The sequence below is a fragment of the Amphimedon queenslandica genome, unplaced genomic scaffold (assembly GCF_000090795.2).
Source record: "Amphimedon queenslandica unplaced genomic scaffold, v1.1 AMPQUscaffold_13362, whole genome shotgun sequence".
Taxonomy (NCBI): Eukaryota; Metazoa; Porifera; class Demospongiae; order Haplosclerida; family Niphatidae; genus Amphimedon; species Amphimedon queenslandica.
The window spans coordinates 10,087-35,734 of record NW_003546402.1 but is presented as its reverse complement, the minus strand read 5'-3'; the positions used below and the strand labels follow the sequence as shown (position 1 = coordinate 35,734).

The 25,648-nt window shown below is 35.3% G+C and overlaps 7 protein-coding genes across 7 annotated transcripts; 5 read left to right on the top strand and 2 right to left on the bottom strand.

Annotated features, from left to right (window-relative positions):
• Nucleotides 1-14: 14 nt before the first annotated feature.
• Nucleotides 15-4,353, top strand: LOC100640498 (leucine aminopeptidase 2-like). The gene is made up of 20 exons (XM_019997599.1): nt 15-109; nt 158-195; nt 587-815; nt 871-899; nt 985-1,019; nt 1,067-1,125; nt 1,172-1,252; nt 1,316-1,495; nt 1,548-1,638; nt 2,095-2,186; nt 2,273-2,374; nt 2,477-2,529; nt 3,127-3,196; nt 3,240-3,359; nt 3,409-3,450; nt 3,507-3,568; nt 3,615-3,694; nt 3,740-3,840; nt 3,892-3,966; nt 4,085-4,353. Exons 1-20 carry the CDS (start codon nt 101-103, stop codon nt 4,139-4,141), a joined length of 1,605 nt encoding a protein of 534 aa, XP_019853158.1. The 5' UTR covers nt 15-100; the 3' UTR covers nt 4,142-4,353.
• A 79-nt stretch (nt 4,354-4,432) lies between these two features.
• On the top strand, nt 4,433-6,158 carry LOC109582715 (cathepsin L1-like). Its single transcript, XM_019997600.1, has 7 exons — nt 4,433-4,768; nt 4,832-4,990; nt 5,122-5,242; nt 5,292-5,404; nt 5,459-5,611; nt 5,658-5,782; nt 5,833-6,158. Exons 1-7 carry the CDS (start codon nt 4,523-4,525, stop codon nt 5,927-5,929), a joined length of 1,014 nt encoding a protein of 337 aa, XP_019853159.1. The 5' UTR covers nt 4,433-4,522; the 3' UTR covers nt 5,930-6,158.
• Nucleotides 6,159-6,262: 104 nt separating this feature from the next.
• On the top strand, nt 6,263-8,248 carry LOC105313032 (uncharacterized). The gene is made up of 9 exons (XM_011406138.2): nt 6,263-6,713; nt 6,802-6,925; nt 6,969-7,034; nt 7,095-7,189; nt 7,241-7,313; nt 7,363-7,424; nt 7,483-7,555; nt 7,616-7,877; nt 7,933-8,248. Exons 1-9 carry the CDS (start codon nt 6,300-6,302, stop codon nt 8,102-8,104), a joined length of 1,341 nt encoding a protein of 446 aa, XP_011404440.1. The 5' UTR covers nt 6,263-6,299; the 3' UTR covers nt 8,105-8,248.
• Nucleotides 8,126-10,242, bottom strand: LOC100639992 (uncharacterized). The gene is made up of 9 exons (XM_019997603.1): nt 9,989-10,242; nt 9,546-9,884; nt 9,364-9,457; nt 9,109-9,312; nt 8,954-9,058; nt 8,846-8,901; nt 8,724-8,796; nt 8,541-8,673; nt 8,126-8,492 (listed from the first exon to the last, which is right to left on the bottom strand). The coding sequence occupies exons 2-9, from the start codon at nt 9,873-9,875 to the stop codon at nt 8,279-8,281; spliced, it is 1,209 nt and encodes a 402-aa protein (XP_019853162.1). The 5' UTR covers nt 9,876-9,884; nt 9,989-10,242; the 3' UTR covers nt 8,126-8,278.
• On the top strand, nt 9,799-13,009 carry LOC109582717 (uncharacterized). The gene is made up of 10 exons (XM_019997604.1): nt 9,799-9,929; nt 10,249-10,376; nt 10,425-10,539; nt 10,582-10,686; nt 10,745-10,854; nt 10,964-11,060; nt 11,111-11,163; nt 11,397-11,469; nt 11,524-11,698; nt 12,696-13,009. The coding sequence occupies exons 1-10, from the start codon at nt 9,866-9,868 to the stop codon at nt 12,892-12,894; spliced, it is 1,119 nt and encodes a 372-aa protein (XP_019853163.1). The 5' UTR covers nt 9,799-9,865; the 3' UTR covers nt 12,895-13,009.
• On the bottom strand, nt 12,983-15,017 carry LOC105313031 (ankyrin repeat and LEM domain-containing protein 1-like). The gene is made up of 5 exons (XM_011406137.2): nt 14,944-15,017; nt 13,894-14,888; nt 13,562-13,836; nt 13,382-13,508; nt 12,983-13,322 (listed from the first exon to the last, which is right to left on the bottom strand). The coding sequence occupies exons 1-5, from the start codon at nt 15,006-15,008 to the stop codon at nt 13,162-13,164; spliced, it is 1,623 nt and encodes a 540-aa protein (XP_011404439.1). The 5' UTR covers nt 15,009-15,017; the 3' UTR covers nt 12,983-13,161.
• A 129-nt stretch (nt 15,018-15,146) lies between these two features.
• LOC100640371 (DIS3-like exonuclease 1) lies at nt 15,147-22,926 on the top strand. Its single transcript, XM_019997586.1, has 24 exons — nt 15,147-15,297; nt 15,346-15,476; nt 16,703-16,854; nt 16,968-17,064; nt 17,371-17,595; nt 17,667-17,812; nt 17,869-18,061; nt 18,332-18,447; nt 18,508-18,598; nt 18,655-18,857; nt 19,132-19,227; nt 19,274-19,366; nt 19,453-19,558; nt 19,618-19,718; nt 20,708-20,784; nt 20,839-20,918; nt 20,961-21,056; nt 21,170-21,322; nt 21,375-21,524; nt 21,587-21,694; nt 21,766-21,902; nt 21,965-22,062; nt 22,136-22,356; nt 22,682-22,926. The coding sequence occupies exons 1-24, from the start codon at nt 15,147-15,149 to the stop codon at nt 22,814-22,816; spliced, it is 3,156 nt and encodes a 1,051-aa protein (XP_019853145.1). The 3' UTR covers nt 22,817-22,926.
• Nucleotides 22,927-25,648: the final 2,722 nt, after the last annotated feature.

Here is a 25,648-nt window from a genome sequence, read left to right as displayed (position 1 = left end):
TACGTGCATCTTCGTATACGTTAAAAGTTGCAGAGAAGAAGGGGCTTGGCTCAGTTGGCTGCATTGACAAAGACAGACAGAAAGCAGAGATCAGACAACCATGGCTGAGGTAATATAGCAGCTTGAGTGCTTAAATTTTATCCTTTTTTCTCTTTAGAGTACAGAGAAGACTCCTATGCTTAAGACTTATTTCAAGTGAGTCAGCTGGTGTAAGGTAGAACAGACTTTGCATCATCAAGCATCTGCTCTTGTGTATCCATCTCTGCAAACTGCACAATAGCATATGATTTATGTAGCCTACAACTGAAGTGTAAATTTATCTTAGTTTGGCTAGCTAGATTTTATTGCATGTGTTTTTATTGGCAATCAATGTTTGTATGACTTAATTCACAGCACTACTTTATCAACAAGCACATGACATGATTGACCCTCTTATAAAAACATTTAACATAACTGGTATAGCTCATCTTAAACCTGTAGTAGACCTTTCAGCCCTTCATTGTTGTCAAGAGTACTCTTGTTGTCGTATATACATATGCATATTACGGTTTAGTAGTATATACTTGTGATTGTTGTTTATTGTTAGAGCTGGAGCTTCTGATGCTTCCCAGGAGCTTCAGCCCCAGCCCAAGCTACATCAAAGATTAAATCGTCGTTTCATTACATTGGCAATTGCTATACTCGTCCTGCTGGTCGCCATTGTCATTATAGCAGTAGTCCTTGCAGTGGTATTGAGTAGGGACTCAAGCTCCAGTAGTACTTCAGAGTCTCTTGTTGATTCAGTGAATAGTGAAGAGCTGCTCCAGGCTTTGAGAGTAAGCAGTTGTTATAATATTAATAATTCTACAATTGATTTAAATTTTTTTAAAGGAACTTCAGGAGACAAGCATAGATAACAGGTAAATTACATTTTGCTATTGCTGACAGCTTCCTGTATTAAAAGAGCCTTTAATATTTATCTTTATTCACTTTTCTTTTACTCAGTCGCTCTGTTTTAAATGGTTACAATAATTCAGCAGGTTAATATTAGTTAAAATTATTGGTATTTAGTATACTTTCTTTGTAGAATATGTATTCAAGGAGTTGGAAGACAATGGTTATTCACCATACAAGCAATACTTCACTGTAACTGCATTTGCATACATAATGATTGTAATAATAGTGTTCTTAGGTTCCTGTTTTTGAGAACTTGCGTCCTAATGAAGCTGTGTTTAGAATTGTTGTTGAGGGACATAATTTTGAATTTGCTGAGGTTAGCCACCCAAGTTCCACTTAACATAGATAATGGAGCATCCACTCATCCATGCACTATTAGACTTCACAGTTTAATGTAATGACCTATTCTGGTTCATGTGATGATTGTACTGGAGAGCTTGTGTCTGTGATGGAGGAAGGGGACAATAACTATGGATGTGATGGGGATTTAGATAATGTTGAAGACAGTATTGTTTTAATGACTTACAATGATCAGAAAGGCTGCTCACTTTATTTCAAAGTACAGTTCTCAATGCTGTTGGTTTATGTGCATTCTGTGGTTTGCATTTTAGGCTGAAAATGCTTTTATTGGTGGTGCTAAGGCTGTAATTTTTGGACGGGATGAAGGTGATACTAATGGTCCTCCAGCTAGTAGAGTGTATGGTAAGTCTAGACTATAGATACTTATTTTTTAAATATGTTCATAATTTTTCAATTATGACTTGTATAAAAACATTTTAAATTTATCAAAGTACTGTATAAGTGGTTTTTTTCGAGGGAATTATATTTCGCAAAATCTGCCAAAATTCCAATTCGCGGATTTTAATTTCGCGAATCCTACCACGTGTGCCATGCGGGTACCGTATTAAATTGATTTTCCTGGATTTTATTTTTGCGAATTAGAAGGGAATTCACGAAATTCGCGAAATTTGCAACCCTCGAAAAAACCACTTATACGGTACTCATAATCCTGGAAATTTTTGTTGGAATCTGATCAAGCTTTTTACATAGCATAAGGACATCAATATGTATAAAATATGGTGTAATCAAAATGGGAAGATTTTGGAGCCATTTTGAAAAACTGGGTTTCCTTAAATCACTAGTTTGTTTTATTTCTAGATAAAACTGCTACTGGTGAAATAAGGACAGTTGATATACCAGCAATTGGCGTCACTGCTGTTGTTGCTAGTCAACTAATGAACTATAATGCTGTGAGTTATAATATTAATAATAATTATTATTATTATAAGCTAATAATAATTATAATGATTGTAATAATTTTCACATTAATCAATAGACGGTACAAGTTACCATCTCTACATACACAAGAGTAACTGAAGCTATCACTTATAATGTATTTGCTAGAACTGAGAGTGGCACTAATGAATCAACCATTGTTGTACGTTAATATAATAGTGTGTGTGTGTTTGTGTGTGTGTGTGTGTGTGCGTAATATACATGTATGTTGACCGGTTTTTGTTTTGAAATGTTGTGTCCATAGGTTGGTTCTCATTTAGATTCTGTTCCACCTGGCCCTGGCATCAATGACAATGGGTAATTACACAGTAAATGATGTAGTTATTATTATCATTTATTATCAGCATCATTATTATCATTATTATTATTATTGTTATTATTATCATTATCATTATTATTATTATCAAGGTTCTTTTGGCATAGTGCTCATACAGCTTTTTGTTAGTGGATTTTAAAGTTGCTCAAAAAATTATGCAATGTATTTTTACAGGGTATATTTTATTTTTAAGATAAATTTTCACTTTTAAACTTATTCCTAATATGGTACATGTTCTTGTGCTGTATAGAAATTTTAAGCTGATATTGAGATTTTTTTACAAATTTTTAAAGCTACTAAAAAATCAGATCAAAGTTCCTGTACTATATAGTAAGGTTACTTGGCCAAATTTTACCAAAAATGACTAGGAGAGAATTCTCCATTTTTTCTAATACATACATGCCTTTACATGCATGTTGTGTAGCAAGTTTCAGGTGATTCCAATTAAAATTGATCTTCTAAGTTCCCCAAATGCCATGCACATGTACTATTGTGCTGCTGAAGCATGCTATTATTGTTGTTGTTGTTGTTATTGTTGTTATTATTATTAGTTATTATTTATATTTTTGTATGCATAGGAGTGGCTCAATGGCTAACTTGAGGCTAGCAATTTCTCTTAAGAAACTAGGAAAGACACCCAAAAACCAGGTTATATCACATACATGTAACTTTTTTTTTAAATGATAAATAGATCTTATTTGCCTGGTGGGGTGCTGAGGAGCTTGGCCTATTAGGCTCTACTTATTACGTAGCTCAACTCTCAGAGCTTGAGAGATCTGGTATTGCTCTCAATCTGAACTTTGACATGATTGTAGGTTACATTAGTTTAATTTAAACTGTGCCGTTATCATAAATTTTAGGCTTCACCTAATTACATTCGTGGAATATACAATGGCTCATCAGTGAGTTATCATTATTAAAATAGTAATACATTATTGTGTTCACCTTATATTTTTAGGCTGATGAAGAGATCTTGGCTGCTTCAACTACAATTCAAGATCTTTTCATACAATATTTTGAGTAAGCTCTAATTAACTGATAATTAACATTTTTAATCTTTTATCAGAACTAATGAACTAGCTTATGATATAGTACCATTTACTGGTCGCTCTGATTACGGTCCTTTTATTGAAGTCAATATACCAGGTAGAACTGATTTATAATAATAATTTACATTGTTTTTTATTGTAGCTGGTGGCCTTTTCACTGGTGCTGAATTATTGAAAACTAAAGAGCAGTATGAAGCTTATGGTGGCATTGTTAATGCTCCATTAGATCCTTGCTATCACAAAGTAAGCATATACACACCATAGAGCCCTGTTGTTACACTTTTATGATTATAGTTTTGTGACAACATCCAAAATATTGCTGCAGACGTGTTTGAAGACATGACTAGAGCTGCTGCTTACGTTATTGAGGTATTATATTAAAATAATAATAGTGTATAATGCTTTTTCTGCATTGTCTCTATTGCATGTCATTACATTAGAAAATCTTAATGGATAATTATGTATGGTTGTTTTTTTGTTCATTCAGACTTTGTTCGAACAAGATGATCTCAGAGAATACCTGGAGAACGGTATTAACATCTGAATCTATAGTGACTCCTCACTCTATTAAACTCTATTTTTTAAGTGTGTATGTAATCTCATTTAATACTGCTATGACCTTTGCTGAACTAAGCTAAATTACTATAACTTGTGAACACTGATATTTATTGTGTGCTTTTTGTGTAGTTCCAGACACTCTAAGCAGTGGAACTAAATTTTTGCTTTTGTCGTGCATTTAAGCACATTGCCACTTCATTCATAGCTCTCCTTGATTTTGTGTAGCTCTGAATGGGACAAACAATACTCCTGCCATCCTGATTACAAGAAGCAAACATAATCTACTTTTTTAAATAGCAGAGAGAGTAAAGAGTACATGGTAGACTTTTACGTAACGAAGTCTAAGAGCTAGAACTCTCCTGCAGCAATGGCTTTGCTTTCATGGATTGTATTTATAAATGTAGTTTTACTTGTGAGAGCTGAGCCTCTTGACACTGAAGGATTGTTTGCTGAGGAATGGAGGCTGTGGAAAGGAGAGCATAAAATCACTTACCAAAGCAGCGAGGAAGAGGGAAAGCGATACTCAATATGGCAAGACAATATGAAGTATATTGATGAGCACAATGCTAAGAACCTGAGTTTTACATTAAGAATGAATCAATTTGGAGATTTAGTAAGAAATTTTTAATCCTATACATATACTGTAGTACCTGTCATTATTATTATTATTGTATAGACTTCAGAGGAATATTCAAGTATTTATACTTGCCATATTGTGAGCAATGAGAATTCTGATGAGGTAATTGGGCAGAAGTATAACCCTCCTAGAGATGTAGAGTTACCATATTCTATTGACTGGAGGAAGAAAAGTGTCGTCACTTACGTCAAGAGCCAAGTATATGCTAATAATTATACATGCACAGTGTCTGTGAAATTAAATAATAGAACTATTATGCTGGTACACCAATTTATGCATGCAATATCGTTTTCAATGTTACTTCAATTTTGCAACTTTTACAATCACAGGGTGAATATAGGTGTCATTCTTGCTATGCGTTTTCTACTGTTGGTTCAATTGAGAGCCATCATGCCATTAGCACTGGCTCTAGGGTTAGACTCAGTGAACAAAATGTCATTGACTGCTCAAGTAATAATACACTGCATATCCTCCAGTGTATGCATTTAAATAATACTAGCTGGCTATGGGAATGCTGGCTGTAATGGAGGCAACTACAGGAACACTTTCAAATACATTCTAGAAAACGGCGGAGGCATCGATACACAAAACTATTATCCATACAAGGCAATGGTAACAAAAATAGTTGACAACATCTCAACAATTGTCATGCGCTTTATTTTATAGGATAAGACTTGTCGCTACAACTCTGCTAAAATTGGTGCGACAATATCAGGTGTGTATTATATACAGTCCAAATCAGAGAGTGATCTGAAGAGTGCAGTGGGTCTGGTGGGGCCTGTCATTGTCTCCATTGATCATAGGCACAAATCCTTCCAGGCAAGAAACATTGAATCATCTTATTCTTATATTAGAGTTTTTATAGTTTTATGGTGGCGGTATATACAGTGAAACAGAGTGTTACAGTAATTACTATCTACTCACTCATGAGATGCTAGTGGTTGGTTATGGTACGTATCAAAACATTGATTATTGGATCGTTAAAAACAGGTACATATTAATATTCAAAATATAATAATTTTATTACTTTTATACTCTAGCTATGGTAGCAGTTGGGGTGGATGGGGCTATATGCGAATTCTAAGAGGAGAAAACATGTGTGGTATTGCTACTGATGCAGCTTTTCCTGTTATTTGAGAAACTCCTTGCTTTCATATTTGACATAATATGAAAGTGAACATTGTCTATGTGTGTCATGTAATTCTGTCCTTTGTATCATTAAAGTAATTATGCGTGGGCGTTGACTCCTGTTGCAAGGTGGGGCTCAGTCCACTGGGTGTATGCTTGTGAAACAGTGTCTTAAATATACTTATTGGCCATTGTATGGTGGTATCATGATTAATAACAATGTTTTTCTAATAATGAATGCTGTTAAGTAGATAGGTTATACCATTCAATGAATATAACCTTATGACCATATAAGTTAGTAAGATATGTACATGTATAGTGCATTCATATAATATGATAATAAGACCACTTGCTAATAGTGCAGTGTGTGCAATACAATATGTCAAGAGAAGGACCTGTTCTTCTTGCTACCCCAACCCCTTTGATACCATTCCCTACTGGTAGATCTACTCCTTCCCCACTGAGAGTGACAAGCAAGGAGAGGAGAGGTCACTCTGCACACACTACACGCTCACAGACTCCAGGATTGAGCCACAATCTTGCCAGTACTAGCAGTACTAGTGATGCCACTGCTACTAAGAGAGAGCCAGTGGATCTACCAAAAAGAAAGAGAGCCCAGTCAGCAGTAGAAGCTAGACAAGTGGTTAGTTTGTCTTTGGCTGAAACTCCATACGGCAGCAAAGTATGGGGTGAGACTAGTTATAGTGCAGACTATAAAAGGAAGAAACCAGTTCCACTCCCTAAAGTTAGGCCATCATCAGCAACCAGGATGCACAACCCTCATCCATCAAAAGTAACACTATAATTTTTGAAATTATTAATACCAAGAGCATACTTTAGGCATTATGTACTTTTGTTAATATGCTATTGGTATTTAATAGATGTTCCTTCAGTGGAGGATACCAACAAGAATACATAAGCACGACAGAGCAGTAGCACCTACTGAGGAGATGTTAAGAGACATACATGAAGATTTTTATAAAGATTATTCAAGCAATATTAGACGTAAGTGCAAATTATAAGTATCCTTGTCTTAATTATTCTATAGCTGGTGATGATAAGTGTGAAGTACCAATAACAAATGTTGCTAAAATCCCTTTTCCTGGAAATAAAAGTAATCATTTGAAATACCTATACCTCTCATTGAGTCATTGCTTTGTGTGTGTTTGTGTAGAGAATTTTGGGTTGGAGTTGTCAGGAAAAAGTATGAAACTGACAACAAGAGATAGCAGGTCTAGTACAAGCAGTTTGGCAAGGGACAGCAATCAGGTATGAAGGATGCTGCCCATACTTTAATATCTATTATACATCACTGTATAGCATTTAGAGAAGCTATTGAAACCACCAAGTTATGCAGCAGTAAAGCATTGGATCAAACAAGCAAATCCAAGAGGTTCATATAAGCATTTATTATACATGTCTTATTATAAAGTGTATCATAGAAAAGGAAGTGTTTGATAAAATGCTTAGTGCAACACGAACAGAGGATTATGAAACAAAAAAGGTAATAAATATGCATCTGCTTGATTATTATTAATAATAATTTATTTAAATGTGACAAGGCTTTATCACAAGTATTCAACCCCAGCTCTACACCATTTATACAGGAATGGCTCACAACTATTGATACTGAAGGTAGCCTTAAACATTCATGTACACATACTGACATACATATGCACATTCTATCTTTGTTAGATCGGACTGTAGCAGTAAATGTGCTACAAAATTTGGCACGGATATCAACCAGCTATGAAAAACCATCAGGCAGCCAGCGCTCTCATGCTAAAATATGCAAAGCTCGTACATGGCCAAAGCAAAAAAGATCTGCCCCATCAATACATAGTAGTCCATTGGAGCTAGGAGTTCAAGGTATAGCAGTAATGAGACCATACTCAGCAGACAAGTGCTCCCAGTGTAGCTCCAGTGGAACAGGATCATCATATAGACATGTACTCAAGTATGCTAGCAGCAGTAGTGCATTACTGTGAATGATTCTCATTATTGTATTATAGGTGTGAGTGTAAAGTGTGGAAGCCAGAAGCTCCAGAGGTAGTACTGTGGAATCATCGTATTAAGCCTCCACAGAAATCAAAGCCACTTATGGGTGGTGGGTCTGTTTTTAGCAAACCTCATCAACCAAGAGGACAACATTTTGCTCTCCATCCTGAATGGCCAACTGCTTAAATTATCATTATGACAAAAAACTGACACTAAATATTAAAATATGGCTATTATAATTAACATGCATAATAGTAGTAAAGGTATATGTCATTGCTTGTTTGTGCATTTTAAGTTATTAGTATATTAATGTTTTTCATGTGTAATGTATAGTGTATGATGTGCATATATTGTTTTGTTTCAGTGTACAGCATCAGAGTTGAACCCAGACTGCTGATAATCAGGCCACTCTGGGTGAATGGTGTAATGAGATGCACCGCCAGTTGCTTTACCAAACAATGATCCTCTGTGATACACTCTTGGCGGTGCATCACGGACAGGCAGATGGTGCCAGAGTGACTTGGGCCATGGCTTTCCCTCAACCGTTGGAGAAGTGAGCTGCTGTTCAGCAGGACTAAAGAATACAATCATATAGTGGGTATATTTAATAAGTATAGCTTACTCTATGTTCCTTGGTGGGTTTGGAAGTGATTTGCGACGTGAGAGTGGCCTCAAGCCTGGTTCTGAGATTGACCTTTGTCTAGGGCCAGATCTGCTACCAAGAGAACTAAAGAGTCTGACAGCAACCTCTCTCTCTATCATGAACAAAACTAAAATAAAAATTTATTTTAATGTTTAATTATACCATTTTGGTCTGCTTTGGAGAGCCATTCTGATGCAGCTTTGGCAGCTCCAGGCTTCATGACCTGACTGATGGCCTACAACAAGTATAATGAATATTATAATATAAACTCTCCAATTGTATACCTGCTTTGCTTGACCTTCTTCAGCTTCTTTCAGCATCCTCAAAATAGTGCCTTGCTCTGTTTAAATTTGAAAAATTATTACTAAAACTTTTTAAAAAGATTGCAATACCTTCAGGAGATGCCGTTTTAAGCCATTCCATGAGATTGTCTTGATTGGATTCTTTGACAGTCCTGCTCAGTATATGCTGCCCTTGTCTTGGACCTCTGTATGGGTCTAAATTAAAAAATACTTAATTTCAATTTGTAAAATTTTGATAACTATACCATAGTCTCCTCCTCTCTGTGAGAGCCTAGAGGGAACCCTATCTCCTACAAATTGCTGCATTTGTTGTTGCTGGAGCATTTGCTGCTGCTGTTGTAATGCTTGCTTTTGTCTCATTTCCCTCAGGTAAGCTCCATAGTCCATGCTTGAAGGCTGAGGTAATGGCATCTTGTAACGCTCATACAAGCTCTCCATGTCATCAAACTCTGTACAATGCAACAAACTTATTGCAAGCTTTTGCGTGTGTCATTACTTACCACTTTCATCATCTCTAACAGGCCCACCCATAGAACTGCCTGGCCTGAACTGTGCCCCAATCTCTCTTGTTGGTACCCTCCATACCATAAATTGCTATAGTACATAATGAGGATCAGTAACATTATTATGTACACATGCATGTATGTATAGAATTAATGTAGCTAATGCGTATGCATAATACCTGGCTTGGATGTGGATTGTTTCTTCTAGTAGGTGACGTAGGACGTGGTTCTAACGGTGTTGTGTAAGATCCTTCAAAGTCCTTATTATAAATGCTCCTGTATCTCTCCTTTGTCTTGTCTTGTGAGGTTGGCTGTGGAAATACTTTCTTTGACGACTCGTTCTTCTCGCGGTTGAGTTTGGCTGAGTCAATTCGTTTCTCTTTAACGCTTTCCTGTTTAGGGGAAGGTTTAATGATGAGGTAATTAGGATCCGGAGGTGTTATCATCCTAGCAGTAGCAGATTTTATTCTCCTGCTCCTTGTACTGCCTGGTCTTGCTGATGATGACATCAGTGAAGTCTAATGATGGAAATATCAAAAATAACAAAAGGATCAGATGGAAAGGTAAGAGAAAATATAGTTGCAGCGTTGCTTGGGTGTAGTGCAGAGTGGTTTTCGCTGACCTAACGGTTGTCAAGGGCGTTGGATTCTTGCTCCTTTTAGCATGAATAGTCTCAGACGTGACTATCATACGCAGCTAGTCGAGCAATCAGATTTCAGGTAGAGAGGTTGTGAATAGTCCTATCTCTAAGGGGAGCTTTGACTTATCTCCTCCCTTTGCTAGTAAGCAGGTAGGAGAGAGAGGTGACAACCTTTGGGAAGGTGTTAATTTGACGGGTAGATATTTCGAAAGAGCATTGACTCTCTCGCTCTCCTTTTCTAGCCATGGAGGTTACAGGTAATCCAGTACCGCAGAGGAGGCTCTCAACTGGAGAAGTGGCCGCTAGCTACCCGCCAGGAGGCATACCTAGCACACCAATGGAGTTCAGGCAAGGTCCACATCCAAAGAAGGTAGAGACTCGTTATTTTCTTTGAGCCCCGCCCATTTTTTCTCTGCAGGATCATCTAATATGGAAGTCACCTCCTACCAGACAACTCAGCCAACAAAAGAGAAGAGAATTCGAGTTGGATGTCACTGAAAGGTTTTACGATGACTACATTGGGCCCAGAACAAGTGAGTGACGCTTTTGAATTTTTTAAATGACTCTCTACATAGCTGGGGATTCGCGGAATGAAGTGCTAACAGGAGTACAGAAATTAGGATTCAATCCCGAGTTATACAGAATGAATGCCCTGCAGGGATTGGCACACGACCCATCACGTAAGAAATACATCATGCTAGTGTGAGTGTCTGTTATTGTGATGCCCATGCACTGTAGGCCCAGTTCCAAAGCATATAAACTTTCACGATATGATAAGAACAGAGAGGGCTAGAGAGCAGGAGAGAGTTAGGACTCAAATGAAACAGAGAAGGCTATCGGACACTATGGTGAGAAAAAAGAGAGGAATGAGAATCAATTTAATCATACTTGTCTCTTTGCTGTTCGGCAATGAAGTGTCATGATAATTATATATGCTTTTTAAAATTTAATTTTTAGCTACATCAAAGACCTTATTTTGATCCACCTGGCCAATATGGAGGACAGAGTTTTGATCCTTATAATCAGCTACTTAAGCCACCAGCTGCATCAAACAGTACGTTACTCTATATTACATAAAGAATACTTTCAAGTTCCTTTTCATAGGCTATGCACAGCCACAGAGACAGTTGCCTCATCAATTACCCCCAATGCAAACAGTGAGTATACATATTTATCATGTCCTTATCCTATATTGAGCTGATTTTAATCAGAAATTTTGAGTTTAATTTGGTCAAAAATACCTTTTAAAAGCATCAGCATCCATTATTTTACACTTTGTCAGCATTTGAAGAGGTTTCTAATAAAATTCTAGAATAGAAGCATCTGGAAAATTGACCCTTTTAATTTGTATTTTGTAGCTAAAGTCTATCATCATACTTTATATTTTTAGACTTTTGGTGATGGTCTTAATTCTGAAATAGTTCCCGGAGTAGAAAAATGGCTCGCAAATGCCAGCCAGAAAGGTACATATAGTTATTAATGAGCAGTATTTGTATTATGCCATTATTTTCTTGTAGAACGTGACACTGCAGCAAAGTTCATGCGTACAATCAGTTCACAGGGTCAAAGAGATGATCCTGCAACCAAAGCCTCAACTCACTCATCAAGAGTGAGATCAGCTGTAATGACACCAAGCAGACAACAAAGAATGCAAGAAAAGGAAACAGCTCAACTGTACAAACAACTAGAGAGGTAAAAGAAACCGGTTTGTCCTGCTACAATAAAATTAAGGGTTGTAGTTTTAAAAAAATTAATTATGTCACTTTAATTTTTGTGGTTAAAATTACAGTCTGCAATCTTGTACCATGATAAATTTATTGATTTTGACAAAGCTTTGAATATTTGTGAATTTAGCAAAATTTAGCCCTCAAAAATTTTGTGTTATATCAGAGCTTGAAATTACATTCAAACAATGTTCAGACATTTGTGCCTGAACATTGCTTAATTTGATCTGTCATTTTTATGAATCGGTCGGACAGGGATTCCCACGGAATTTTAGCATAGTGCTCATATATCAGTGCATAGATTGTAAGATCCTGTAGTAAAGCACAAAGTATTTTGACAAAAATGACTAAGAGAGAATTCTGAATTTTAATTTTTTCTTTCTGATTTATATTCATGTTTTTATGTTGTGTAGAAAGTTTGAGTTAATTCTGATCTCATTTGGATTTTTTTATAAATTTTTAAAGTTGCTCAAAAAATTGAGCCATATTCCCTGTACACTTTGGCCAAATTTTGTCAAAAATGGTAAAAAAATTCTTCATTTTAATAATTTTTTCTAATACATATACATGTTTTTATGTTGTGTATTAACTGTGAGCTCATTTCAATTAAATTTGGATTTTTATGAATTTTTGAAGTTACTCTTAGGCCAAATTTTGTCAAAAATAATTAGGAGAGAATTCCACATTTTTATAATTTTTTTCTGATAGGTATACATATCCTTATGCTGTGTATCAGCTTTGAACTGATTCCGATCAAAATTAATTTGGATTTTTAATAAATTTTTAAGTTGCTCCAAATGCATTGACTTGTAGTGCTTGCTTGTCAGCTAATGAAGGATGCTGTTTAGCTCACTATAATATAGCATGCTTTGTGGGAAATCCTGTTGTACATGTTATCAAACTTTTGCCAAATTATAATCACCAAACCTTTTCGAAATCAATCTTTTTTTTATAATTATTTATAGGTCATCTAAGGAGTTGCCCCAGCCAGCTTATTCAAGAAAGCCACCAGATGGGAAAGGAGGAGGAGGAGGAGGAGGGAGGAGATTAAGACGCTCAAGCTCTGATGTCTCAAATGCAAAAGGTTCAATGTTCACTCCAACAAGACATATGCCATCGCATTTTACTGTTCATCCTGAGTGGGCCTCTGAAGGACAACATTAATCTAATAATGACAACATAATTATTCCCTTTATATTGTGTAGCAATCTGTTACTGTATCATCGTTTGTGTCAAGTAGATATTTGCACTGGCATTGTGCAATAAATGCTTAGAATTGTATTTGACTAACTAAGTTTTTTCAAAAATTACAAAAATAATGCATAAACCTATGTGGAACTATTCTCCAGTCAAATATTGCAAAAAAGTAACAAAAATAATTGATTCTGTCCATGAAAAAAATGACATTATATTACAATTCAATGCTTATAATTACAAGTCAGATGGATATATGGGCTGTGGTGTATCAATTTTATATGACAGGTAAGCTTTGTGCAGCAGATAAACTCCAAACAGTCTTTGCTGTGATGAGGACCATGTGGACATTTGACCATGATAATGTCCTCTCACTTCATTGCAAAGGTTATCTCTTCCTATAGAAGATTTATGTAATACAGCTATCTCTTCTTTTTCTCCCCCCTCTCTCTCTTACCAATAGCATCAATCATTGCTGCTTCTCTACAAAATGCTTCTCCACTAGCTATACAATTGAACATATGCAGTAGTAGTATGCCTTCCCCCTTCTCCCATATAGTCCAGATTCTCTTCACTTTATTTGACTACATAATAATAATACTGAATGCTTATATGTGCATTACAATAATTAGCCTACTGCAGTTTTAGTTTTGAGTTGTTTTGCATCTTTCAAGTGCTGCATTGAGCGTGCATTCTTCCCTTTGCCAATGTAGAATATTGATTCTACAAACTCATTGAACTGAATGCTAGCAGTTGATGATGAAAGCATTACAGGGTCTAATAGCATGTAATTGAAATAGGTCTTTGATTGACTGGGAGCTCTGAATTCAGCAAATACAATCTTCTCATCTTTTTGAAGGCATGGCATATCAGTTGTGCCATTAAGACACAGAGCAAGCTCATACTTAAAGCCTAAATATTATAGCAATAATACCAATAATAATAATAATAACAATAATAATTTCTTGCCTTTGTATCCTTTGTTGCCAGCTGGTTGTATCCCATCCAGTATCTTTTGCAAATATGAAATGTAAGCATTTCTTGTTGCACTTGTTATAGGGCCAGGCTCTTCACCTAACGATTCAAGCTTTTGCTTTAATTGTTCATTTGTTAATGATGACAATACTGCTCTTTCCTGCTCCTGCTTCTGTAAACATGCTTCCTCTTCATTTTCAGTGGCTTCATTTTCTGCTTCTTCTCTACTTTCTTCCTCTGCTTCTTCCTCCTCTATGTCCTCTTTCTCTAGTCTCAAACTCGACATTTTCTGTACAATAGATTTATTTGGTGTACCATCATAAATGACAGCATTCTCAATATCTGTTATATCAAATGGTAGAGTCTCATCAGTATCAACTGCTTCAGCATTAGACTTGTTCCTCAAGCAAGACGTCTCATTATTTTTTGCTTTGTTAGCAGTTGGCAGTGAAAATAAGTCATCAGTAGGTGTGTCGCTATCTTCAATATTGGATACTAAAAGACTAATGTCAAATGGTAAAGTGCTGTCTTGATCAATGCCACTAGAAATGGTTTCGTTACTATCCTCAAACTCAAAGTTTTTACTAGCAGATCCCATTACTATTTTTACAAACGTCTCGCATACGCTCACTTCTTCTTCTCTCTCTTCATCTCCTGCTCCATTCAGCATTGTTAGTATATCATAGTGTCCTTCCTCCATTGCATAATCAGCAGGAGTCATGCATTCAGTGTCAATGATGGTAGGATCAGCACCTTCTCCTAACAATACTCTCACTCCGTCAGCAGACCCATTCATTGCTGCTACATGTAATGGAGTATAGCCATCAGTAAGAGTACGGGAATTGATGTCTGCACCAGCTGAAATGAGTACAGAGGCTATCCTAGGGCTGGAGTTAGCTGCTAAGTGAAGGAGACTTGCGCCATCTTCATCAACAGAAGCATCAATTGAATTTTGGGAAAGAAACTCTTCGAGGAGCGTCTCAGCTACTCTGAAAATAATAAAAATGAAACTTATGTCACTTTTCCTGCTTGCTGAGCGCTTACTTCTCTTCTCCATTGAGCACTGCTTCAGTTAAGAGCAAGAACGTGTTGTCCTTTCTTACTGCCATTATTTTTGCCACCACAAAATTCAAATTAATTAATCATGAATAATTCATCTAATTATGTTTGCATGAATCTTATGAATATTTCCACCTCATTAAAGATCAACTCCACCTCGAGCTCCTCCTCAAAAGCAAAAGAACAACATGAAGAAAGTTGATAGAACAGTTATTTTACCATTGAGCAAGAGGAGACCCAGGAGGGGGCCGATCTCCATCATTAGGGAGCATTACTTAAGAGATGACATACCCTGTCGCATGAAACAATGTGGAATATGTAATCAGGAACTGTCTGACAGTAAGAAATTATGATAAGATTTTGATGTTTGATTCTTTATATATATAGCTCAGTGCATGTTGACTGATGATCTGTCTCATTATTTGTTGCCTGATGTCAATGTTGTTGAAAGATTTCATGAAGTACTGGAGTACCCAACATTAAGAGGTCTCATCATCACTCAAACTGCATCAGATAATGTGAGAATAAATAAATTATTTTGGGAAAAATTTTTGTGGCATAAATCACTCATACATGGGGAGGCGCAAACAAAAACTTGTGCAGTGTATTATCAAAAAATGGCAATAAAAGAAGTCTCCATTTTTATTGCATTTAATGATGCATATACAGGGGTTGAGACACCAATCTATAAGTGGGGGGGGGCTCATTTTTTATATTCATCAATTCAAATATCTTTAAAATGATTCCAAAAATTTAGTGCGTTCATCTGTTATACTAATATACTCCTTAGCACTTAATACTAAATCTAAGTTACCGGTATCAGTAATTTGCGTATGTATATGTAATAGTAAGCAATGAATTGACACTAATGATATTTAATAAACTTGCTAAGTTAATAACATAAACAATGAAAAGTGGGGACAGTTCCCCTCCTGCTGCACCCTACATCAAAATTAGGATGAGCTCTGCTCTTCTGCAGCAGCAAAGGTAGGAGCTTTACACCCTGCAATTAAAGTGGGGGGCTCTGGCCCCCCTGCATCAAAAGTGTGGGGAGGGGGCTCTAGCCCCCCTGGCCCCCAGATTCTCAACCACTGATATACATGTACTTACCTTGTTGTGTAGAAATTTTGAACTGATTCTAATCTAGTTTAATTTTTTACCAATTTTTAAAGTTGCTCCAAAATTTTGCCAAAGTCCCTGTACTATAATAGTACATGGCCAAATTAAAAATACTATAAAAGGATTCTCCATTTTTATATAATTTTTTGTACTTTTTTTGATGATGTACATGTCCTTACATGTACTGTAAATGTTCAAATAAAAGCCCTGGCGTTTATTTTTTTCCAGGACAAAAAAGTTGCATAAAATAAAAAAAGAAGTAAAACTGTGATTCAAACCCAGAACTCCAGGTTTAATGCACTCAGCTTAACAAGTTAGGCCATTTGGGACACTCTAAACCTTCTGGTACTTATATTGACTAAAATATGTGTATTTATACTTGGAGATTCTTAGTACCAGGCATTTATTTAAGCCCGGCCTTTATTTGAACATTTATGGTATGTTGTGTAGACATTGTGAGAGGATTCCGATCAAAATTAATTTTTAATTTTTTATGAATTTTAAAGTAAAATGTGCTTTTAATTTTGCTATTAGTGATGTATGATTATGTTATAAATATCATTGTAACATATTCAAGTAATAGCAATAGTAATTATTGAAATTGACCTTTCTCTCTCTCTTTTAGTTAAAATATTCTGTTTCATACACAAAATTTATGCGTTTTATGAAATCGCTCTCAGTTCCATCAAAATCCTCCGTCCATTTTCCTAACGAGCATCAGTTAGAAACATATGTTGAGCAAGAACCAACTGAAACAATTGATGACTGGGAACAAAAGTGAGAGAGAGAGAGAGAAAAGAGTGCAAGAGAGATGGAAAATAGAGAAAGTGGGAGTAGAGGAGAGAGTTTTAGAAATGAATGTACACTTATAATAATAATATCTTACTTAGATTAACAATGCTAGCTGCAAAGTGGTACTACAGACACATTGAAATGTTGGGCTTAGTGGATAAAGTGAAGCTTGTCCTCATCACTGAGGAATGTAAGGTAAGAGAATAATTATTTTAATCAAAAATACTTTTAATAATAATAGCGTTAATAATAATAGCGTTAATAATAATAGCGAAATTGAATGAGCCAAACTCAGGCAACACTTTCTTTGTTTGTACACATACGTATACTATATTTATCCTAGTTATCCTATTTATGAGCCATAGTTTTTAATATTTTAATTGATGCGAGTGTATAACCTTATTAACCTAGCTACATCAAGATGTACTGTGCATACATGTACCAAACTACCAATAATGTGGAGTGTTTTATATGTACATCTTCTTCTTATTATTATTATAGGATTATGCTGAGGTTCTTACCAGCTGTCCTTTAATTCAAATATCCACTCTTTCTGAGTATCTCCAGTCTCATCATGGTAGCAGTAGCTCTATATATGAACTGCATCAGTCACTAGTTGCTGTACAAACTGAGAGTAAAGATGAGGAAGTACCAAAAGGTCAATCTAGTATTACTGGATATACTGAGTATCTTAATGATGATCAATTGGAGGAAGGAATTGAAAAAGTATGTAATGGTATTTGGTAGACTGTCAGTTCTCCCTAACTCTCTCTCTGTCCTTTGCTTTCTCCTTCAAGGGTAGTCTAGTGACTGGGGAAATAAGAGTTAGTAAATTTCACCGGAATGAAGCATTTGTGAAACCACGTAATTCAAGAATATACACTGACATTGCAACAGAGCCAATTGCTAAGCAAGATGTACTTATACACGGAATAGTTCATAGGTATAATAAACAATGTGGAATATTGTTTGACATAAATTTTTTATTAATATAATTAGAAATCGTTCTATAACCGGTGATATTGTATGTGTCCAGTTGCTTGATAGATCAGAATGGAAAGGAGTGACAAGAAAGTTACCATCGAGAGATAATGATGAGTCACATGATGAATCATGTGATAATCCCAGACCAACTGGTAGAGTGGTTGGTATATTGTTGAGGTCTAATAGAGATATCATTGCTAGTTTTCCAGTTAAGTTAATGAGATGCCTTATTAAATAAATGGCTAGCCTGCAACATTTAACAAATGGAAAGTCTTGAATTGGACATAAGGACATGAAGAATATAAAATTAAAGTCAATAAGCGTACATGCTAAGTATTTTCACAATATTAACTCCAAAGTCATGCATGCATATACATGTGTACTTGGGTTTTAATGCATATTGATGCCCTTGTGCTGTGCAAAAGATTTAAAATAAAATAATATTGAGTTCTGAAATTATTTATATTTTATTTACTAGGAAGAAAGTGCTTCCAGTAATTATAAATTAGAAAAAGTACTTGTGATACCATATGACATAAGAATACCTAAAATAAGAATAAGCACAAGACTGTCAAATGAACTCAAACATCACAGGTAAGACTGATACCCATACTGAAGAATGAGAATGAAAATATATGAGCAAAACTTTTTTAGGATTGTAGTTCGTTTTGATAATTGGGACATCAATTCTTATTATCCTAATGGCCACTTTGTACGGAGCATTGGACCTATAGGAGATACTGAAGTATGGAATGAATCTCTAAATCTCATACTTTAAATCTATTTGTTCCATTCCTTTAGACAGAAATCCAGGCTATACTAATTGAGAATGAGCTTAGCACTAGTAGTTTTACCCAGTCAATACTCTCTGAATTACCAGATGGTGACAGTTGGAAAATTGAAGAGAAAGAGTTGAAAAACAGAATAGACTTACGTGAATCACACCTTATATACAGTATTGATCCTAAAGGCTGTGAAGATGTTGATGACACTCTCTCTGTTAGGTTGGTATATTCTGGTCATTTCAAATGTAAATATCAGTATACTATGTCGTGTTTACGAGTAATACTGTATAGCTGGAAATTTTGGAGGAAGTTAAATTTGGCAAATTGTTAAATTTGGTGATTGGCGAATTTTAATTTGGCAAATTAGTGGCCATGTGCCATTGAGCATGCCTATAATGGCTCAAAATGGCAGATTTTATTTTGGTGAATGGCTATCAAAATGCCAAATTTTCCAAATTAAATTTTCCCCGCTATATGGTAATGTTCTTAATAGGTCATTAAGGAAAGTCATTGAGTTAGGCGTGCATATTGCTGACGTGTCATATTTTGTAAGATCTGGTAGCTACACTGACAGAGAGGCTAGAGAAAGGTCAGTAAATTAATAAATAAGTAATAGATAAATGAATAATTGTTAGGTCAACGACTGTGTATTTAGCTGATAGAAGATATGATATGTTGCCAGCTGTACTTAGCTCCAACCTTTGTTCATTACTCAGTAATGTAGACAGGTTGGTATTTTATAATTTTAAAAATTGCAATTTTTATATCTTACATGTTATATCTCTTTTTTCTTTCTTTCTCCCTATACTCTCAGATATGCTGTGAGTGTTTTATGTAGATTGAATCCACGTGACTTTAGTATAGAAAGTGTTTCAGTCAGACGTACTATAATTAGATCAGCTTACAAACTAACATATGAGGTACTGCATGATATTGTTATTATTGATTGTACATGTATCTAATTAATCATTATTTACAGGTAGCACAGGATCTTTTTGAAGATAAAGATGATAAATATATTATTGATTCAATACCAGAATTAAGTGAATCAAAATTAACACCATCAGAACTAGCAAAAAAGTATGTATACTGTAGTGTTTATTGAGCCAATGTGCTCACCAAAGATATTTTGAATCAGTGTCATTTGAGATCTGGGGTCAATTATAATTGTAATTACAACTACATAATTGTATTGAGGCTTAAGCCTAAACAGAATGTAATTGAAACTTTTATCAAATCGAGCCACCATAGTATACTGAGTACTGAATCAATACAGACAGAAGGAAAATGTTCTCTATATGATCATATATACATGCACTGTACAAATGTAGATTAAAGTGTGACATTCAAGGTTTCTCATTATAGCGTTCAGTTTCTTGCTTTAGCTTCTCAGTAGAGCTTTGCTGATCTATGATATTTTGTCAAAAATGGCTAGGAGAGAATTCACTATTTTTATATAATTTTTGATGTACATGCAGTTATTGTATATATATCTAGTTTGAGCTGATTCCAATCAAAATTGGATTTTTAATGAATTTTATTAAAGTTGCTCAAAAATCTGGCCAGAGACCATGTACTATATATATAGTACATGCATGGTCTGGAGCCAAATTTCATTAAAAATGGCTAAAACAGAATTTTAATTTTTATAATTTTTTCTGATATATGTATGCATGTTATTATGGTGTGTAGCAAGTTTGAGCTGATTCCGACTAAAATAGAAATTAAAAATTTTTTTTAATTACTTGAAATAGAGTTTTTGGCCAAATTTTGTGAAAATTGACTAAAAGAGAATTTTTCTTTTTTGGCACTTATACATTTTCTAATTTTTTAAATCTGTTTTGAGTTGATTTCAATCAAAATTGAATCTATTATGAATTTTAAATGGTACTTCAAAAGCCATGCACTATAGTACAGCGTCTGTAAGCTCAGTTATTTTACACCTCAGGACACATACACAATAATAATAGGAGTACTACATTGATTAAAGAACTACTTTTGGCCTTGGCAGTGATTAGACGTGGGCAAGGAACATGTAAATTTATTTTTATTGTAATTTTTGTTTGTAGAGTCAGTGACTTAAGGCAGTCAATAAAAAAGTTGGTGGAAATTGCACGTGTGCTAAGAGAGAAAAGAAACAGAAATGGTATGATGCTATTTATGATAATTATAGATTTAAAGAGGATATTAACATTTTCAGGTGCAGTTGAACTTGAGGGAGTTGAAGTGAAGATACAAATGACTGATAAAGACAATATTGATGATATAATACCTAAAAAGGTACATTTATTGCTTATTTATTTCTTTATTTATTTTCAATAGGTACTCGAGGTTCATGAAACAGTTGCTGAGTGTATGATATTTGCTAACGAACTGGTAGCTAAAGATATATCACTTCATCTACCATCAAAGGCACTGGTATGGAGGATAGTCCTTCTCACTTCTTTCCCCATCTTTCCTCTTTCAGTGCTCCTATTTCTTTTCAGTATATACATGTATATGCATTGTCTTTCCTCTTCTAATCTACATAGTTGCGTAGTCATGCTGCCCCCCCACAAGATCAGTTTTCTTTACTAAAGAGCTGTGCTTCTGCACGTAATTATACGATTGATGCTAGGAGTAATTTTAAACTAGCTCAATCGCTAAATAAAGCTGTTGATGTTACTGATCCTGAAGTTAACAAGGTCGGTCTATATTTGTCATGTATGACAATCACATAATTATATTATCCAAAAGGTATTAAGAATGTTAGCAACACAGGCAATGATACAAGCATTGTATACATCAACTGGACCAGGCTCTAATCATCATTTGAGCCACTATGGACTGGGAATAAAGCATTATACACACTTTACTTCACCTATTAGGAGATATGCTGATCTACTGGTAGGAACGAAGAGATACTCATGTAGGGAGAGAGACAGATTAGTAATTCAATGATTTTTTAGGTTCACAGACAATTATTGAGTATATATGATAAAGGAAGGTCAGATGATGTAATACCAGATGACAGTGAATTGCAAAGGATTTGTGAACATATGAATGATAAGAAGAGAGTAAAGAATACAATACACTAATAATGCACTATTACATATTTACTACAAACATATATTGCTATACTTTACAGGCTGCAAAACGTGCACAGCTAGAGAGTAGTGCATTATTTCAAGGTCTTTATTTCCTCAATGCCAGCAGAGCTGGTACTGTCACAGAAGCTATTGTATACAATATAAGAGCTAATGGTGTCATGGCTTATTCACCAAGGTACTGTATTAATATTTCTGTTCCTCTACTTTCATTCCTATCCTCCTGACCCTATCCTGCAGGTATGGTATACAATCTCCAGTTTATTTTAAGGATAAGAGTGGACGACTAGTATTATCACCAAAAGTTGATGATCCAAACACACTGAACTGGATTGAAGGTAAATATTAGACCCCATTTAACTATTATGTGTAATCACACTTCTTCTGTCTTTCTTTCCTTCTTCATTCAAGGTTCTATTACATTTAATGATCATAGTATTAAAGTGACAACTCATCATTCTTCATTCACTATTAGCTTATTTGATCACATTCTCGTTAGCGTTAAAGTTGATTCAACATCACCAGCCCATCCTCATAAAATATCACTTGAACTGAACCAATGCACACCAATCAAACTAAGCACTGGTGATCATCAGAAGGAAGGGAAGACAACATCAAAAGATATTATTAAAGTAAATTAATAGATGTATAGGAGCAACTGTCAGTACCTACTGCTCAAGCAAGGGCCTTGATAGAAAGTCTTAGACACTTATAATTAATTCAAGGGGCAGTTTTAATTTGTTGTTGTTAGATTAACTGGTGCTTCAATTAGAGCAGCGATCCATACTTAAAGCAATAAATATTGAAATAGAACTGAGTTTTATGCTCTCTGTTGCCAATGTATTTGCTTGACCACATGTACATCAAATGCACTGACTGACTATACATGTTACCTAATGAATTGATGGTTACATATTTGATGGTTAAATATAATGTTTGTGTGTTTGCCGTGTGTAGGTTTTGAGATCAGAAGAGGAAGCAAAACGTGATAAAGACACTAGTGAAATGTTGAGTGAAGAATATAAGCAGCAGGAACACACATTATATACAATAATTAATAAAATGCATTACATTGGAATAAGAGACTATTGATAGGCTATTGTTGATGACTCTAGAGATGAGAGTATACACGCCTTGTTTTAATTCACCCACAATTAATTATATAATTATTTTATTCACATTGAATGTTTTGAACAGTCCAACCAAATTAAAATAAAGTTTAATAGTTCTACACTAGATTACAATGAGACTAGGCTAAAAGTGACAAAACAAATTGCAGCAAATTAATTATAGTTTACAATAGTCATAAAGTATTTACAGTAGCATAAGCTTCATTGCATTCCATTTTTATATCAACATTCTCTTCAGTAATTGCAGTGACAGGAACTTCATAATCAGCAGCAGAAACAGGATCAGTTGATTCAATTTTAACTTCATCATAAACTGCTTGGGGTTTTACTTCCTTCAAACTAATATCAGGATCATCATAAACTGGTTCAGTATTAGTTTTAAGATCACTAGTACCATGATTAGTTTTCATCCTATAAATGAATTCTAAATTTAATAAAATAAACTTAAAAGTACTCACTTTATGACAATTATTATTATTCCGATAGTTACCATGACAATCAAAAACATCAAGATCATTATAACAACAGTAACAACTATAACTGTACTACCTGCTGATCCTATAGTAACGAGACACCTACGGTGCATGGCCTCGCTGCTATAGCTGGGTTAAAGAAAGTATGCTCCAAAAGGATAGTTCCCTGCATTTGCACTTGCTCTTGAATATGTGCTCATCATCAGCTTGTATCATCATCTGCAATGATGGCAGCAAGCAAGCCTATAGGCTAAGAAAGAAGCTAAAACTGTAGAATTTATGTATAATTATTGTTATCAGTTGTATATATCTGATTATTTAGTGATGCTAATTTTTGAATTTTTCAAGTATTAGTACAGACAAGAAATAAATAATTGAGAAAGGTCCCAACCCCCCGGGGGAGTGTGAGACCCTTCCAAAAATTGACATTAAGCACACGTACACATGTATATAACATTGAACTACTTTGTACACACATTATATACGGCCTTTTTTGTTCAAGCCATCGTGGGTCCATCAGCTGCATGGTGCCAATCCACACCTTTCCTGGGCTGGACTACCTAAGTGGGCGGGGCTCAGCTTGCATATGAGGTGTGCATAGTAGCTTTTCTCTCTTTTTACTTTAGCAGCAGTTATCTCACGAATAATACCTGCAATTGACTCAAAAACGTCAGTGCATCAAGATAAAAGACTAATAAACATGATACAATTTTCTTATTTAATGCAGTACAATATTCTTAAGTTGTAACTGGTCTCAGACTTCTTCCCCTATCTCATTTTTTAGATAACTAGGAGTCTGCATACACTTCAAAAACAAATAGTAAGAGTAAGAATAAGATCTGCACTTTATTTAAAGATACAATATCTTTGCCTTTTCTAGAAAAGCATGGTTTAGTCGTTTGAGATAGAGGACAAGCTTTTGCTACCTGTAGCTGACTTAACACAAGTTATCATGTTTATTAGTCTTTTATCTGGATGCACTGACGTTTTTGAGTCAATTGCAAGTATTATTAGTGAGATAACTGCTGCTTAAGTGAAAAGAGAGAGAATACTACTCCATTTTGATCAAGAGTATAGTAGGTAGAGGAAGTGACATCATCACATGACGCATATATATATATCCACTGTACATGTACTGGATCATGGTCCTAGATACGCTTAGTAACCAACATGGTGGCAAACTCAACTATTAAATTTCCATAGAAATGTTATTTCATAGATTTCATACAAATCTTTGAAATCTATGTTATGACTAAAAACAATATGTGACCCTATTTGAAAAAACCTGGCTATCTGCTGGAATGATCATTTAGAGCTTTGGGCTCAGTCATAATCACAAAAATCTTTACCAGGGCTAAATTCATTTTATCATGTAAACATGTTATAGAAGCAATTTGATACCAAAATAGGGGTAGCGAAGCCTTCTTTTATAAACTCTTCGACATTTTAACTTGATTGTGCACTGAGAATGTTACACGGAATAAAAAAACGGAGAGCTTTAATGCGTCATGGCGTCTCTATAGCAACTATTTATTAACCCTTTAGCGTATCCCACTTCAGTTTGGGACGGAAGTGGATCATGGAAGCAGCTGCGTGGAATTTGAAAAATGTAGCTACGTCACAAAATGACTTAATAATGATAATTATTCATAGAGGAATGGCGGCTGTGTTGTTTCACTCTTAAAACAGTCTTGCTGCTACTGATAAGCAGTACAATAGCTGCTGGAGTCAATTAGTTTTCATAAAGGCCTTCATTATCAGAAAATCTTGCTCTATTAGCTTTTTAAAAGAAGAATTATCAGTTTGGGCGCTCGACTACATGTGCTTATGTAAACTATGACATCATAAAACGTCATTGCGGTTAGCTTCGGTATGCCATTGGGTTTATAGGGAGAACCCGGTTCTCAGGGTTCCCAAGGGCTGAGAGACCCAAGGTTTCACAGATTTTGATGGACTTTGGCGACTAAGAACTTGTGAAAGTCCTGCGAGACTTGAAACTTGCTAGCAGCCTTTATGGGATGTTCATCCTTAGATCTTAGTGACTGGTGCAGGGACCCGGAACGAAAGTTATCTTTCAATGCCTCAAAGTCATGTCTCCTTCGTTTTCACAATAGAACTAAAGCGGTCACATCTTCTGACTACTCAATCAATGGCTCTACTATCTCATGCAAGCAGCACTGTAAGGACCTGGGTATGCTATTCTCATCAGACCTCTCATGGTCAGACCACTACAACTCAATATCAGCAAAGGCTTACCAAACACTAGGTCTACTACGGCGGTCTTTCTCTCCATCAGTCTCAGTTGGTGTCAAGAAAAGTCT